The sequence below is a fragment of the Convolutriloba macropyga genome, unplaced genomic scaffold (assembly GCF_964194025.1).
Source record: "Convolutriloba macropyga unplaced genomic scaffold, txConMacr16.3 SCAFFOLD_2045, whole genome shotgun sequence".
NCBI lineage: Eukaryota > Metazoa > Xenacoelomorpha > Acoela > Convolutidae > Convolutriloba > Convolutriloba macropyga.
Window position 1 is genome coordinate 21,309 of NW_027452613.1, and position 16,403 is coordinate 37,711.

General features: G+C 36.6%; 1 protein-coding gene across 1 annotated transcript; it reads right to left on the reverse strand.

Moving 5' to 3' along the window:
• Positions 1-3,197: 3,197 nt before the first annotated feature.
• LOC142357655 (uncharacterized) lies at positions 3,198-15,119 on the reverse strand. Its single transcript, XM_075409213.1, has 4 exons — positions 14,447-15,119; positions 6,029-6,278; positions 5,715-5,861; positions 3,198-3,560 (listed from the first exon to the last, which is right to left on the reverse strand). The coding sequence occupies exons 1-4, from the start codon at positions 14,958-14,960 to the stop codon at positions 3,314-3,316; spliced, it is 1,158 nt and encodes a 385-aa protein (XP_075265328.1). The 5' UTR covers positions 14,961-15,119; the 3' UTR covers positions 3,198-3,313.
• Between the last annotated feature and the right edge of the window lie 1,284 nt (positions 15,120-16,403).

The window sequence follows — 16,403 nt, forward strand, 5'->3', positions numbered from 1 at the left end:
TCAGAAATAATGGGATGAATCGGTCAGTCGTAACGTCAAGCACGTATGAATTAGGGTTTTGCGTGATCTTGAGAAAGGTTTAAGATGTAAAATGGCGGTTTTTGAGAACATTGGAGATTATCACAGAAAAGTAGTTAGCACCTAAATTGAAATAGTGTTTTTTCGAAAAGTAGACTTCGGATTGACCTGAAGTTTGAGGGATCAAGTAAATGGGTTAGGAGTAACTCGATTTTAATGTCAGATTTGAACGCACACCAATACCCGCGGAACAGGCGCATGCCGGTGCTGCGGAACGTAAAACTCGAATAGCTCGTGGAGTACTGGTAGCAGCCTCATGATTTTTGGAGGGTTAGTGTAACTTTTCAAGGGTTTTCTATTGGTGCTACTTTTTATCTTCCGGATGCGACAGGAAGTCGGTGCTGCGGGATAACCCGATTGCCGAAAACCGGAAATTGACACTTTTGAGCGGCCTAATGACTTTGAAATGGTCAAAATATGACAACACAGGACAGTTGGTGACAAAAAATACCCACCCCAATAACTTTTTCGTAATTCGGTATTTTCGGTTTTCGGCACCCGCAACTGCTTAAAAGTATTCAAATTGCAAACGACTCGCAACGGTGCATCGGTTGGTCATGAAACTTGACAGGCAGGTTGGTGGCAGTCTATATCCACTAGGAATTTTTATCCGGAGACGCTTTGACCACTACTTCCAGGGATATTGCGTTCTCAAATTTGGGGTCATCCGGGAGGTTGATGAATTGTGTGCGCGGTCATTGCTCATGTTCTAGAGAGCGTTAGGCCATGAAATTCTGTGGGTTGGGGCAACTGTGAGAGGACTTTCCAATAATTAGTTTTATCAACTTGACCCCTCATTTGGAGTGATGACCTTTGGATGACCCCTAGAGATCAATTTGTGGGCTTTTAGAAACATTAGAACCATCGGTAGTTTTTAACTGGGGAATTGCATGAGGTATTGAGAAAGCTCAGAATGGCGATTGCTTTTAGCTTCGGGGTTGAGTTTAGTTATTTATTCAACACGTGATTTTTGACAGTGATTGATTGCAGCTAGTTAATTTGATAGCGGAAATAGAGGATTAAGAATTTTTCGGAGCAACCTTCAATGATTACTAAGCAAACACTGATTGCCATGTCAAGTGCATATATGAGATAAAACGGAGTGGATTTGTTTACATAAAAGTCCAATAGTCGTTTACTTAAGATAAGGTGAAAGTTGAACAATGGCTGGTAGCATTTGAATTACAGAGCATAATTTGATATTGGTTTGTTTGCCTGGCAAACAAAACCCTCCTATAAAATGAGACAGATTCCAAGTGTAGATTGCAATGTTTACATAGGAGATTAAGGTTTGTTTGCTTAAGATAAGAGCGTATTGGTAGAGTATAAAATGAACTGACACGCAGAGAGATCAGAGAGGGCCGAAGAAATTTATTGAGACACAGCCGAAATTTGGACACAGGAGAGATTTTTGCACAAGCGAGAGAAAGCATTTGGTTTAGTGGGACTAAATTATAGAAGCTAGTGTGAAAAGCAGAGAAGATACTGAGAGTTTAGTGGGACTGAACTCTGAAATTTTGTAATTGAAAAACCAGCTGGGATACTGTGAGCGTTTTTGGTTTAGTTCATTTTGGAAGTGAACCACGGATACTGTTATTACTATTTTAATTACTATTATAAATTGTCTTAAGTTTGTCCTTTCCATTGACGTGCAAGTAATTTTCTTACATTTGTTATCATTATAATTAGTATTCATTTTACCAGCTCCATTGTGAATTAACTTATTTCAAGGCAATCTAATTTGCAACAGCATACAAGAGTGGAAGAGGGGAAATAGCAGAGTAACAAAATAACGCTTGCTTCACCAATTCAAAACCTTTGGTTTATTTTATTTGATCGATCTTGTGGGCAACAGAGTCCCCTCACTGTTGAGCCCAGCAAAAACTCAGAAGACGACGAAACGTAATTCCCAGATATCAGAATATCGAATCTCTGAAAGTTGGACAAAAGATCAAAAGAATTTTAAGTTTTAGAGAGTCAGCTCTGCCTTGTTTGTTTTTCCTCGTGTACATTGATAAGGAAAATAGAAATTTGACTATAAAATATTCCCGGACGAGATTCCGATGAAATTTGAAACACAAAAAAAGATCTCCAAGAGAAAAAAGTAAGGGGGTTGCTTCATTGATACATAAATATGGACACCTCAACATTTCCAGTTTTCCGAAATCAAATATCATCTTTGCAAATTTGCTGGAAATCATCTATGACCTTTTATGGCTGCTGGAAGCCATTTGTGATTTTGACTAGTTATCCCTGTTTATATAAGCCCCCTGGGTTAATCAGCGTACACACTTTTTAGAAGTCAAAATGATCCCATATATAGCTTTTAGGGTTACATGACAATTTGCCCAATACCATTATGCCCAATGCCAAAATACCCAATGCCATTATACCCAATGCCAAAATACCCAATGCCATTATACCCAATGCCAAAATACCCAATGCCATTATACCCAATGCCAAAATACCCAATGCCAAAATACCCAATGCCATTATACCCATCTGGGTATATTGGCATTGTTTATAATGGCATTGGGTGTTTTGGCATTGGGTATAATGGCATTGGGTATTTTGGCATTGGGCATAATGGTATTGGGTAAATTGTCCTGACACCAGTTCTTAGTTATTATAATAAATCAAACTTACTCCTAAATTTGTCTGCAACAATTAATTTCTTGTAACCATGCTAGGAAATATCGGCTACATGTATGATAATGGCGACCCGGGCCTTGTATTTATAAGGAAAATTATATAATGCACTTTTCTGTTACGTGGAATCGTATGGCTATTTTGAATCAAATATGACTTTATATGATCACGGCGAATCGCTCATGACATTATATGGTTACCAGGAAGCATGTATCTCAGGGTTTCTGTAAACTATATGATACCTCGTATGACTATATGGAACTGTACACCATGATGTGTGGGATCATTCATACCCTTTATAATTACCTGAAGCAAATGATTTTGTTCACTTAACGAGAATCATGTAGCCATAATGAGAAATACGACTTTTTAAGGATAACAAGAATCATATGTGACCTGAAATGGGTATAAGAAAAACATTATGACTGGGCAACCCGGGACAATCTGGAACGGGTTTTTCATACGAGAATCTGTGTTGTCGTATCTATTATGTAAAAGTAATCAAAACAAACAGTTTGAGGTATATGTATACATACTACAACTAGAGAGATACTTTGAAGAGATTAGCTTTCTTTTCATAAATCATCTACGATTGCTCATCATGCATTTGTTTTAAATAGGAATCCATTAAATGAACACTTGCGCTCAACATCACGGCAGCTTTTGTAAGTTTTGGATAATCATCTGGAACTTTGACGGTTTTGAATTTTTCTTTTGTGCAGCGAATTGTTCTTTTCTTCCGGGAGACGTTTCTTTGATGAAGCTGTTCGTTCAACTGCGTTTTGTGTTCGTCGATATCAATCCATTCGTCAAGTGTTTGATTGTCACAATGTCTAAGAACATAAAACAACATAATATTTAATCTGCGGAGGGTTTAAGCTGGACCTTTATAAGCTAGACGTTTAGAAAAGACAATTATCGAACGAAACGTGTTATGAAAAGACAGTGTTCGATCTAATTAACATATGGAACGTCTCATTTATTGCAACTCTGGAGGACATCAATTAATCAATCAAACTTTTGCATTAATTCTAAATAAACGATGTTTCATGCTTGATTCATTTTATGGCTGATGCGAAAAATGCAAGTAAGAAAAGCTACCACCTACTAGTTTTATTTAATCAAGTAATGCGACAATATATTACAGCTGCCATATCTCTTTATCTATAAAAAGAAAATAAAAATTGTATAAAAACTTTCTGGTTGTCTTTTTATTTTGGCTGCACTGATGAAATGCTTAGAATTCCTGCCTCGTTGCTGCGCAATTATTTACAAAAGCAAAAAGAAAAAAATTTTTTCCAAATTTGCAAAAGCAGTCCCATGAGAAAAAACTTCCTCAACACATGAAAATACATTGCTCGAGCAATAAATTGTCCATTGCTGGACAAGTGAAATGCACGCATGATCAAAAATGCCTGCAAAAAGGATTTTTCTTGCCCCATGAAAAACCTATTCCTCAACTTTACATAGGAATTGAAATAAATTTGATGCGAATACTTTCAACCAGAATTTTATACAGCACTCTTGTAACTTAATTTAGAAAATCAAGTAGATTTTTACAGATAAAATGCTCTGCAACTGAGCAAAAGACAAAAGTTAGTTACTCGGCGCATACTAGGGTCATGGTAAAACCAAATTCGGGGAAGGGTGACTGATTTTTTTGAAAACTATTTCAAACTTAAAATGACTACTTTATGTTGAGTTGAGTTTTATTGAATTTACATGCTAAATGAAAGGCTATTTTTAGGCTGGTTCTTCCTCAAAATTGTGTACAAGCGTTAATTTTTGTTTAAAAAAGCAAAAGTGTGATTATGGCCGATATTTTCTGTATGCTTCCGATAATTAACGTGCAGCTCAACATGGGGATGAATGAATTCCATCACCAAGAATTTTTTAAGAAAGTTTTGCAAGCTTTTCGATTCGTTTGCAGGAATGTTATTAAATTTTTTCATTCACTTGTAAATTGACCTATAATTTTTGCGATTCACTTTTCAGGCCGGCTATTCGTTGGATTTGCATGAACCTTTGTAAGTTGGGCAAGTAGAGAAAGGTCTTTCAAGAACGTTTCTAATTTTTTATCCGCCATAGAGGATTCAGGATGTTAATATTGCAATAGGGTTGCAATATATTGCAAGATTAATCTCCTTTGCAAGATTTTCTAACCGCGGTGATCGATGGGTCTTAGGACGTTAACGTTCGAATTAGTTGTTCTTAGTTTCTTTTTGAGTGGGAAAATTGAGTAACAAAACAGATTATATAGCACAAAAAAACCTTTTCAGATACAAATCTTGTTCAAAAAGCATTCACTTCGTTTCAAAATTAACGGAAGAAACTTAATTATGGGAACTATTGCAGATATTTAAAAATTTTTTTTATTAAACTATTTTAGGCATGTTTATTTTTTCACTGCATGAGTATTATTGATGGTTGCCTAAAGGCCCTAAAACTTAAAAAAGAGTTGAATTTTGAAAAGCTCATCCCTTTAAAACTGATTTGTTGCTGAGATGTTTGCCACCCAATGACATAAATGTTAACCCCGTTCAGGGCTTTATCAAAGTATTATTAGTGTTTTTTGGACCGTAGCCACAATCTGGATGTGTTCTCAATATGGATCACTTTTATAGCAATGCAATTGCAATTTAAATAGCGCTTTCTTATTGAGCAAAAACAAAAACTCGGATTTTTTTGAGGAGGAAGGGAGGGAGGGGCGAGGAAGTGAGGGAGGGGGGAGTGAGGGAGGGGCGAGGAAGTGAGGGAGGGGGGAGTGATGGAGGGGCGAGGAAGTGAGGGAGGGGGGGAGTGAGGGAGGGGCGAGGAAGTGAGGGAGGGGGAGTGAGGGAGGGGCGAGGAAGTGAGGGAGGGGGGAGTGAGGGAGGGGCGAGGAAGTGAGGGAGGGGGAGTGAGGGAGGGGCGAGGAAGTGAGGGAGGGGGAGTGAGGGAGGGAGGGAGGGAGGGGGAGGGAGGGGAGTAACATAAAAAAACCCAACCTTTCTGGTTTGAAGTCGCGGCTGATGAGTTTCTTATTTGTTGAAAACTTCCCAACTGTATGGTCTTCGGGTAGTTTTCCATTCCTGTGTTGGAGACGCTCGTAGAGATCTTTAGTCTTCCTACTCTTCAGAGCTGTTGTTGAAAGCCTGTGGAAGGAATAATATTTTTGATACACGTCTGTTTATCTATTTCCATTTTATATTTTTAATTTTGTTATTGTTTCATGGAACAAATGAGTTGATTTCTTTAAGAAATCCAGGAGGAATCTCATATGAATACATGCAAAAACTAAAGTGTTTTTAACTTTCGTTACCTCTCTGTAAGGTGTGCTCCAAAGTCTGACTTCCCAAATGGACTGACTGACACTTTGATATCAGCCTGTGCAGTTTGGCACCCTCTCTCTGCTGACGTCATGAATTCCTCATCGATCACTGCAGGCACGTGAAGTACTTCCACTACCTCTGCAAAGCTGTTCTGGGGTGGTCCTCTGGTGTGACCAATTGGAGGGGCGAGGGTGTTTTTCTGGCTTTGGAATGTGGTGGTTGGCTGGTCGGGTTCTAGTTCTGGAAAGAAAATTGTTCGCTTATTGCAACAAATTGAATCGTTAAACTTTCCCAGTTATATAGCCAAGATCTTGTCTTTGATGCCCACGCAATGATCTTGCAAGTTTGAATGGATCTTGATGTTTCTTTCTTTTTTACAATGTAACACGGCAAGATATTGGCAACATTTAATAAGCTTTAGAATTATTCTAATCAACGCTATCAAGTTTCGTTTTACTGGGTAGTAATAAATTGCTGCACCGTAATTGTGATATGGAAAACAATCAAAAAATGGTTATCACCTGAGAACACATCAAAACATCTCAATAATTATTGTCTGCTTCTGAAGGAGCTCTGCTCAAGTTGATAACAATTTTATATCCGTACTTGAAGTCTGCTTTACCGTACATTTCGAATCAACTTTTGTTTATCTTCAGTTGCTGTGTTAGCAAATGTGAATTTCCCAGTTTGTGGAAAAAGTGCATGTATGACCAAATTTCAAAAGCGGTAGCAAATTAGATATCAAGAACTACCAACCGATTGCCACGCTTAGCTCCTTGTCACTGCTATTTGAGCGTATGGTGTATAAACAGTTCTAGATCTTTCTGCAACAAAAGCTTTGCGTAGAGCAACATGGTTTTAGGAATTTAGGAAAAATCATTCAACAATCACTCAATTACTTCTCTACTGCAACAGGTTGTATGAGTTACTTGAAGCAAACAAAATCCCAATGACAGTGTATCTAGACATAGCAAAGGCCTTTGATACCATTAATTATAATATCATACTTTTAATATTATGTCGAATGGGATTTGACAGTGCTTTCATGAGGTTTTTCTGATCGACATATTTAACTGATCGACAGCAGAGAGTTGTAGTATCTTGCGGAAAGTCGGACTTTCGATCAATCTCCAGCGGTGGACCTCAAGGGTCAATTTTTATAGTGTTTCCTTTTTCCGTTTGTATAAATGACCTACCCTAAATAATTGTCAATGAGTGCTATTTATACGCGGATGACACAAAAATCGTCAGCACTGTAGACAATAAAATACAGCTGGAAAAAGATATTGAAAATGCTATTGTTTGGAGCGAGGAGAATTAGATAAACTTCAAATTCGATAAGTTTAAAAACGTGCAATTTCCATTACGTAAAAATCAAAACAAGCAAATTTTGCGTCTTCCCAGCATTGGAGCCATCTCACAGGAAACACGCTTCAAAGACTCGGGCATATATTTTTCAGAAAATTTATCATGGGATCATAACTTAAGATTTGTTGTACAAAAAACAAATCAGAAGCTTGCTTATCTGAAGAGAACAGTTCCAAGTGAAACAAAATTGTCAGTTAAATGAAACCTAGTCAAAACTTCCAAAATATCGATCTTCTTTTATGGATCAAATAATTGGTATGCCAGTAAAAACTATCGTCAAGCAAATGGAAAGGCTTCAGAGAATAAGTTTTAAATACAATCAAACAGTCATTTTACTGATAAAGAATACAACGATTGTCTTCGATCAGTAAATTTACTTCTGATCTCATATAGTTTAATTAGAATTTTGACCAGAAAACTTTCACTTGAAGCAGAGCAATTTTGGCAAATAAGGAATGGACATCCGAAAACACGATCAAACGAGAAAATTTTTTTACACTCAAACGAATGTAATCGCCAGCGTTGCCGATCTAATTTTTTCTACGAGTTACAAACTTGAACAATTCGATGTCACTGGCGCGTGATTTTCTCAACTATAACCCATATTCAAGTCCTCCAAAATTCAAAAGAGATGTCAAAGAATATCTATTTGATTTAGCTAAGAAGAATTTAACTTACAAATCATACCCATATTGATGGACAGTGTTTGAAGGAAATCAAATTCAAGCCCCGTTAGGGACTTACTAAGCTTGGTAAAACCAATTTTAGTGAAAATCATTATTATTATTATTATTATTATTATTATTATTTTTATTATAGCGTATGGTGATGATCGTCATGTTAACTTCATACTCATCTTATCAAAATTTATTTGCTGGAAGCAATTATATGAAAATTCAATTGATAAAAATTGGTTTTGAGGATTTACAAAAAACGTAAACAATAATGGCATATACAGAACATATGTAAGAAAAACCACGTACTCCTACATACGAGAAAAAAAATCCAATTTTAAAATTTTTTTACTAGTAATCGCACTTTTAGACATCAAGCTAAATCTCTGCAAAAATCAAGCAACAAAGTTACAACAAGAAAATGACTAAAAAGATATTGGAAAACACTATATAGAAAAAAACATTATTCAAATATGCAAATCCCAAAATCTGTCAATTATATCAAAAGACATTTACGAGTAATTTAGCAAGTATTGTAGTCTTATAATTTTTCAGCACCTGAAATTTTCACCTGATATTCTCAAGATTCGAAAAGAGTAGAAGTTCAGCAGTTAGACCACATCATAGACTGGATGCATAAAAATAACATCCGATTAGCATCCAATAAAATCCAGGAGACCAACCTCAATGAAAAAAAAACACCCTCAAAAGCCCACCTGGCTACACTATAATCCAAGAACATAGACCCAAAGAGAAAGGCAAAGTTGAGGGGTAGTTAACACCAGTAAGTGCACAATTCTGTTTCAAGAAAGTAATCTTAAGACTTCTGACAAACACCAAGAAGTCCAAGCCATAGAAATCACCGCAAGTGGTAATAATATTTAACCAGCGAACACCTACATACCATCTTGGTCTAGCTGTAATGCAGAATACAAGAAATCAATCAGTGAATTTTTAGAGTGAAATGACTGCATTATTGTTGGTGACTTCAATGGTCATAGCCCAAACAATATGGCACTTGAAACTACCGGAAGACACAAGACTTTGCAAATGAAATAGACCTCTCTAATCAAGTAGTACTCAATTAAAAAGGCCAGCAAAAGAGTAATTTGTTATCGCAAGAGCTCCCGGGACATTAGTCTCCTCAACTCATGCTTTGCAAAGAACAAAGACTTGCATTCGGAGTTTGCATTAGGCTAGTACCACTTACCAATATTTCTATCTATCACCTGTGACCTCATCACACACAAAACACCACAAAGCACATGAATCAACTTGTTCCACAAAACTGAGCATAAAGAAAAAACCTTCAGGAATACCATGAATGCAGCGGCTGGCTGGCAAATCCCACAAGAAGGAATTAAAACATTGGTTGCCATTTTTAAAGTCGAAGCAGTAAGATTTCTGAAAAGAGAAAAAAATTCAAACGAAACATCTAGAGGAAGCCAAAATCACGCAACAAACCATAAAATGAACAAATTTGTTCGAAACAAAAGCGTAAACTGGTCCGAGTTTGTATAAACAAATACTCACAAAGGTAACTGCTCTAAACTTTGGAACAGAGTGAAAAAATTTTTCGAACAAGGCTGAACCTCTAGCTAACAGAGCCATAAATGTGACGCTAAGAAGACGATTCTTCATCATCAACCAAGGAAATTCACCAAAAGTTTAACCAACAGTACACTCCATACCCAAAAATTGAGAACCCGAAAAGAATTACACAAGGAACAATAAAGAATTTAGAGATAGAGTGCAGAATGTTTAAGTGTAACACAGTGACAGAAGCTATTCACAGTGACAGAACTAAACACAGTGACACAAAAGAAAGTTTGTAGGTCGGTTCAGAGAGAGTAGTGCCACTCCATTTATATCATCTTGCCCAATAGCACAGTGTTCTAACTGACAGCTAAAACCTTTCGGTAAACAGTGCAAAAATCCCGAACATCCGGAAAGGTGGCAGGGTTATACTCCTATGAAAGCCTGGAAAACCCATGGACTAATCTTAAAATTTCAGACTAATTGAACTCTTCTAATGTATTGCAAATTTATGGGAAAAATCCTTACTGAAAAACGTTATAGAATATCCAGTAAGGGAAAATAACCTTGGCTTTAGACCTGAGCACCTCAGCTCTCAATATTGTCAACAACCATATTGAAAAAGTCTTTAATCGAAAGAAACCCTGCAACCATCCTCTACTATTAGCCTTAGACCTCATCGCCGCTTTCAACACAGTTGATCACAACCTACTACTAAGAGGCACCACTACCAAAAAGCAGTAAAAGATGGCTCGCTACATAATTACAGCGAAGTTTTTCAGACGTTAATTGTGACAATAAACATTAAAGTGGAGAAGGTAGTTTAATGTCGCCAACGCTCTTCAAATTCTAGATAAGCAAGCTGCCTCCACCCCCGAAAGATGGAAACATAAATTCTTGCGCTGATGACATAAATTTAAATACATCTCACCCACAGGTTGAAAAATCACTTGACACGATAACTCCCTATCTAAATAGTCTGCACAACTGGCTGGAAACAAGAAAACATCGATTATCAGTTAAGATATAAAACAGAGTGCAACTGTGTTCCCAACCTGGAGCAAGGGGGGCAAGTTTGACCCACACCTCACTATAAAGAAATGGTCATCATAGTACTTGGTGTCAACTTCAAAAGTAAGCTCAATTTTGGAGAACATGCAAAGAGCAACAAATAGGAAATACAAAAGAGCAATATAATACTGAAAAATATTCCTGGTAGTGGTTGGGTCTGCACAAAAGATACACTGTCAGTGACTTACAAAGCTATAGGTCGGAGCGTCCAGAACTCCGGTGCTACCATTTGGGCTTCCACATAAAGCAATTCAAATTGGAACCACCTGCAAGCACAACAAAACATTGTTTTTGCTATATTAATTGCTACGTAAAAATGTCTGACATCAATTGCTTGCACAAGAAGGTTGAAATTTTGCCAGTTAAAGTTCACACAAAAATATTAGCACAGCAATTTCTAGACAACAGTTGTCAAAACCATCGTGCAATTATAAAAAAACCAGTTTTAGTCTCATGAGAGCGACACTAGATAAAACCTATAGGCACCGCGTGAACAACACACAAACAATAAAGTCCAATTAAACAGCAAAGAATACAAAATTGCGCTAAAAATTATCCACCGACAAACGGTTCATACTCAATTGAACAAAGACGAAAGGCAAGTGTTTTGTTAGCCCAACAGTGAGCTGTATAGTGCCTTCTCTTCTGCTAATCTTTTATTTGAGTAGGATCTATAACAATGGTGATGACCTCTGTCACAAATGTGAAGCGGCACACATGGCCTAAACCACAAAATCAATAGCAGTAAGAGCAGCACGGATTTGAAAGTGGCTGACCTGTGATAAAGACCAGTAGATATAGCCAACTGGCTGGACCTAATATCTTCAGTCCAACACGACCAGATTGATGAGAATAATCCGCCTTCCTCGCTCTTTTCCCCAGATGTTGATGATGCCCCTCTTGGGCCCCTTAACCCGGGGACCAGATGTCATTCACCGTGGCGTAGATTCAGACAGATCGCCGCACCACAAGCAAGTTAGGGATAGGAAGTAACACTACTACTAATATATTTTGTTATATCTACTATTTTTAATGTGATACAAATGCAACTAGTTTACCAGTTAAAAAAGGCATTTAACGCCTTTATCCCACAAAAATTACATGCAAATTGCAGCTCTGAGCTACATCAACAACAGTGGAAGTTCATCAATAGGGCAATGTGCAAATTTTTTGCGTTTTGTTGGTCATTGTTCTCATTCCTGCTTTACTATAAAGCTTGTATTACTGATTGATTTCAAAAAATCTCCCCTAATGACTGAAAGATGGCTTGATGGTTTATTCTAAACCTAACGGCCGAACGGTTATTTTTGTAACCTAACTGCGACGTAAATATAGGTTACATAAAAAACACAAAGACTGCTTAAAGTGCGTTGCTACATAATGTTTCACCCCATTAATGGCCCTTCTTGGCGTAATTGTCTGGAAATGACGCAGAGATAAACCTTACATAAAACCGGGTACTTTAATAAATGTGTCTACCAGTGAGGAGGTTAGCTACTTCAATTCACTAGCGTGGAACAAAATAAATATCCCAACAAAAAATGTGATTTTAATTTCTATTTCCATCAGTTTCAAGCCAAAAAATGGTTTGACCAATGAACTGTACACTACAGTTTCTATGGTAGTAGCAAATTTTTCTTGCCAACAAAAGAAGTGATCCTACATACTTAAAAATAAAGGAATCCATGAGAAAATTGAAAAAATCAACTTTTTTAATCAAAAAGAAGTTTGGTAGAAATTATCAAATAGCGAAACAGGAGCCAGCCATGCTTCCTGAGTCAGATGATACAAGCATGTTCAAACAAATTATAGTAAAATTTGCCAAAAATACTGATAAAGAATACATTGAAATTGAAATTTTGCTGCTGCAGCGTAGATATCACCAAAAAAGCGGCTCTTTAATTGCTTGCCGCGTTTTGAAATGATTGACTGTAAAATACAGCAAGGAGGATAGAGATAGAGATGCAAAATAGAGATGTTAGAATTAGCAAAAAGAAGCAACTTATTTTGACAAAGTTTAAAGTACGGATCGCTACAAAAATTACAAACCATTTTTGTAGAGAAAATCAGAGCAACAAAGCAACCAAAAAAAAAACAAATAGACATAAAAACTGCGGAGATTTTTGACGTTTTTTCATCAGATTGAATGTTAGAAAGCACTGAACACCGCTTACAATAAAGGATAACGTGACGATAAAATACATCAGTGCATAAAAAATGAAGGGACAATCGATTTCAACGACCGCATATATGCACAATTGAGAGGCATATAATAATTTTTGCAGCTTTCGCAAGCAGATCAAAAGAAGAAACAACAAAAAGAGAAGTTCAATTGCCGTGAAAAGAAACCTCACCTAAAACCAAAATACTGTTCAAACTGTTTTTTTGATCCACTTCAAAACGATTTTGAAAAATTGACCCTTTCAAATTACCGACTTTGTTGCTTCATCTACTGATTGAGCATTTTAAAGACTCTACTTAAGCTGAATCTCTGATTGTATTCAAAATGCCAGAAAATCTCAATAAGGCCTTGAAAAAGTGAGTTATGAGAAAACACTGCACATTTTCATATTAGACGCTTTACACCTTTTTTTATTGATAGCACTCACAGTTTTCCACGACTAAATTATTGATCGGCTAAGAGTGATTTAAAAAATAGAAATCATTCCCAGCTGAGCATGTAGTTCCTCCCACCTCTAATCGAAGTCTGAGCAATGATCCGAAAGAAATGAGCCTAAAAGACGATATGCAGTTTCTTATTCTTATTACAAAAGCTGACTGAGCGTTTTTCCATAATCAGTTGATATTCGTCAGGAGCTGTTTGAGCAGTTAAACAATTAACATTGAAGAAAAGTCAACCAGAAAAGAACAAAATCACGACTGACTGCTTCGCAGTCTTACAGCATTTTTCTTCGGTTGTAATTGGTTGAAAGAAATGCGGAAAATTTGTAAAGTATCAAAAACACGGTAAATCTTTTTCTAGTTACTTGCTGAAACTAAAGTGGTAAAGACATTTCTCAAGTGGCATATATTTACGTTGTTTGATTATTTGTCATTCAAAAACAGCCATTTTTTTTTTTCGTTAAAAATACTGTTTTGATCTATTTTGTTTTCTATCCGCACCCTTCTTTATGTGTGAGTGAGGGGAAACAACTGCGGTAAAATTTCCGGTGAAGTTTTACTTTATTTGTCAAATATACCCACTGAGCCCTCAATCCGGTCTCAGTGGTTGCATAACCTTGCATCATACCTTCAAAATATTTTGAATAATGAGTTCTTCAGAAATTCTGAATTATCTTCACAATATCAGCGCAAGTTTGCACGAGTATAACAAGGAAGTTGGGTAACTTTTACAGAAGCGACTATTATTTTCAAAAGGCTTTTGAGCATTGCCTGAATGGATGCCTTTAACTTAGCTAAAAAAAGGTCGCTACAGGGCGCGTGCTTTGTTATCTCTCCAAACAGCGCTATTTGAAAAATTCACAATGATAAACGTGGGAAAAATTTGGAAGTTTGACAGTTTTCATTTCATGCACAGAAGTGTTCAATTTTTGATAAATCTCTGTTTAACCGAGACTGAAGTTTTCCAGATTTTGGTTTGTGATCAAAGTGGTGACTAACAAAAATTGCCTTTGATCACATCGTAATTAACAATTTTGTGCTTTGGAAAGTGAACCCGTGCGAACAAAGATTGTCCGATGAAAGACCAAAGTCAAGAGATCATTAGGATGGCGACCCAATTTTAAAGCAAAGTTTTACCTGGAATAATCATATTGAGATCCGGTCGCACCTCGTACTTCGGAATTGACGGTTGGGATCTCGGAGGTCTAGGCGACACAAAATTCCGCCCACCTTGTGCTGTGCTACTTGTGCTCAATGCACTTTTTTGTAGTAAAGTTACCGATTTCGCACTCTTAGCCGAAGCATTCCTCATAACTTGAGTCGTGGGCGGGGTACTCGGCAGCATTCGTTCAGCCAATCGCAGCTCATGTTCACGGATGTACTCATTACTTAATTCGACTCTCTGAATTCGCTTCAAATCTTGATCGCTAAACTCCACTGTATAAATTGGTTTTCCAAAAATTTGACGTTTTTCCGATTGTTCGTGAAACGAAGCCGACTGGATTTTCAATATTGGTATCCGAGATCTCGGCTGCAAAACCGAAATGAACTTCGGCTCTCGGCTCGAAGCAATATTTTCCAAATAAGGTAATGGACGTTTAATCACGTCGAATTTCAAGTTTTCACTTCTATAAAGCGAAGTGTTAAGCATTTTTGTATGAGCTATTAAACATGCGTTTTTACAATAGCCAGTTTGCTTTAAAAACTCTATAGAAAATTGAGTTAATTATTTGATAAACGTAAAGATTTTTTGAACTTTATTGATGCGCGAAGCTTATTTGAATTATACTGTTTATCATACTGCGTTTGAGATTACAGAGCTTATGAGCACAATGAAAAATTTGTTCAGCGCGCGTTACAGGATCTTAAGCTTCAGTAATTTTGAACAATAAAAAGCAATTTCTCAAATTCGAGATAGAAATTAAATCAATGTACACAAATTTGCCTCTAGTAGTTCAAATTTAGGCGGCTAATTATGTGAGTCGCCGTGTGTAGTGTCAAAAGAAACCCTTTAAGCTGTCAAAATAATCAAAATTGAAATCTATGAGTTGATAGTTGTGAATTTAGAGATGAAGTACTGGTTATAAATTGAACATCAAGTTGATAAATAAGCAATTTGTTTGTTATTTAATCAGATTGAAGAGACAGAACACAATCTTTGCTTGTTCGTACCCTCCTATTTTTATAAGGAGACCGCCAAGTCTAGACGTAAACTATTCACGTCGGTCGAATTGCTCTCAAACGACTGGAATTAGCTTGGGGCTGGTTTTGGTTTAGCTAGCTTAAGCTGCAAAAATTTGAGCAGATGAAAAAGTAAAGGAGTCGCCAAAATTCCCAAAGTTACTTTTAACAACATCAAAGAAGTTTCAAGAGTTAAAGTGACAGCTTTATCATTGTTGATACTGAAAAGTACACATAGAGAGTAATCAAAGTTCAAACAGATACCTGTGCAGAAACTTAAAGGCCTCGATTTCACCTTTTATATTTGATGCCAGAGTTGTTCCATTCGAACGCAAACAAAATAAATTAAAAAAGTTTTGTTTTTCTTTTAATGTTTTTGCCCAATTGTTTTACAGTGTATGTGTAGACAAATTGGCAAAACACTCAAAACAGAAACGTTTAATATTTTCTAAAGCATCTCTTTTTCTTTGGTATTTATACATATCGGACAAAAACTGTTGTTAATTTAATCGAAAAATACATTAGACCCTGTATAATGGCCGTCTCATTAATTTGAAATATGCTGAAGATAAAACCGATGGCAACCACTAGTTTCAATTAAGAAGTGATTAAATTTGGCGCATAACTACTCCAATTTATAATACAATTTCGACTTTTTTTGCCTTTTAAGTTCCCTAGACTACTGCACTGCACTACCTATGAATTTTCGTTAATAGGCATAAATGACAATGGTGATAACCAATTTAAGTGTCGCGGAACTTTAGTTGACCAAGAATCTCACGAAAGGGAACTTTGTCACGAAATTATAATTTTTTTACATCTCTTCTCGCTCTAATGTTTAGCACAAACATGAATCAAATAGGTTTAAACGCAAAGTATTTCACGATTTTGGACAACATCTTTTTTCCTTGTG

Excerpts from the sequence above, each read along its gene's own strand:
- LOC142357655 (XM_075409213.1), bottom strand. The coding sequence starts at position 14,960 with ATGCTTAACACTTCGCTTTATAGAAGTGAAAACTTGAAATTCGACGTG. Across the intron at positions 6,279-14,446 it reads TCTCAATATGATTATTCCAG|AACTAGAACCCGACCAGCCA; the intron begins GTAAAACTTTGC and ends TTTTCTTTCCAG. Across the intron at positions 3,561-5,714 it reads CGCGACTTCAAACCAGAAAG|ACATTGTGACAATCAAACAC; the intron begins GTTGGGTTTTTT and ends TTATGTTCTTAG.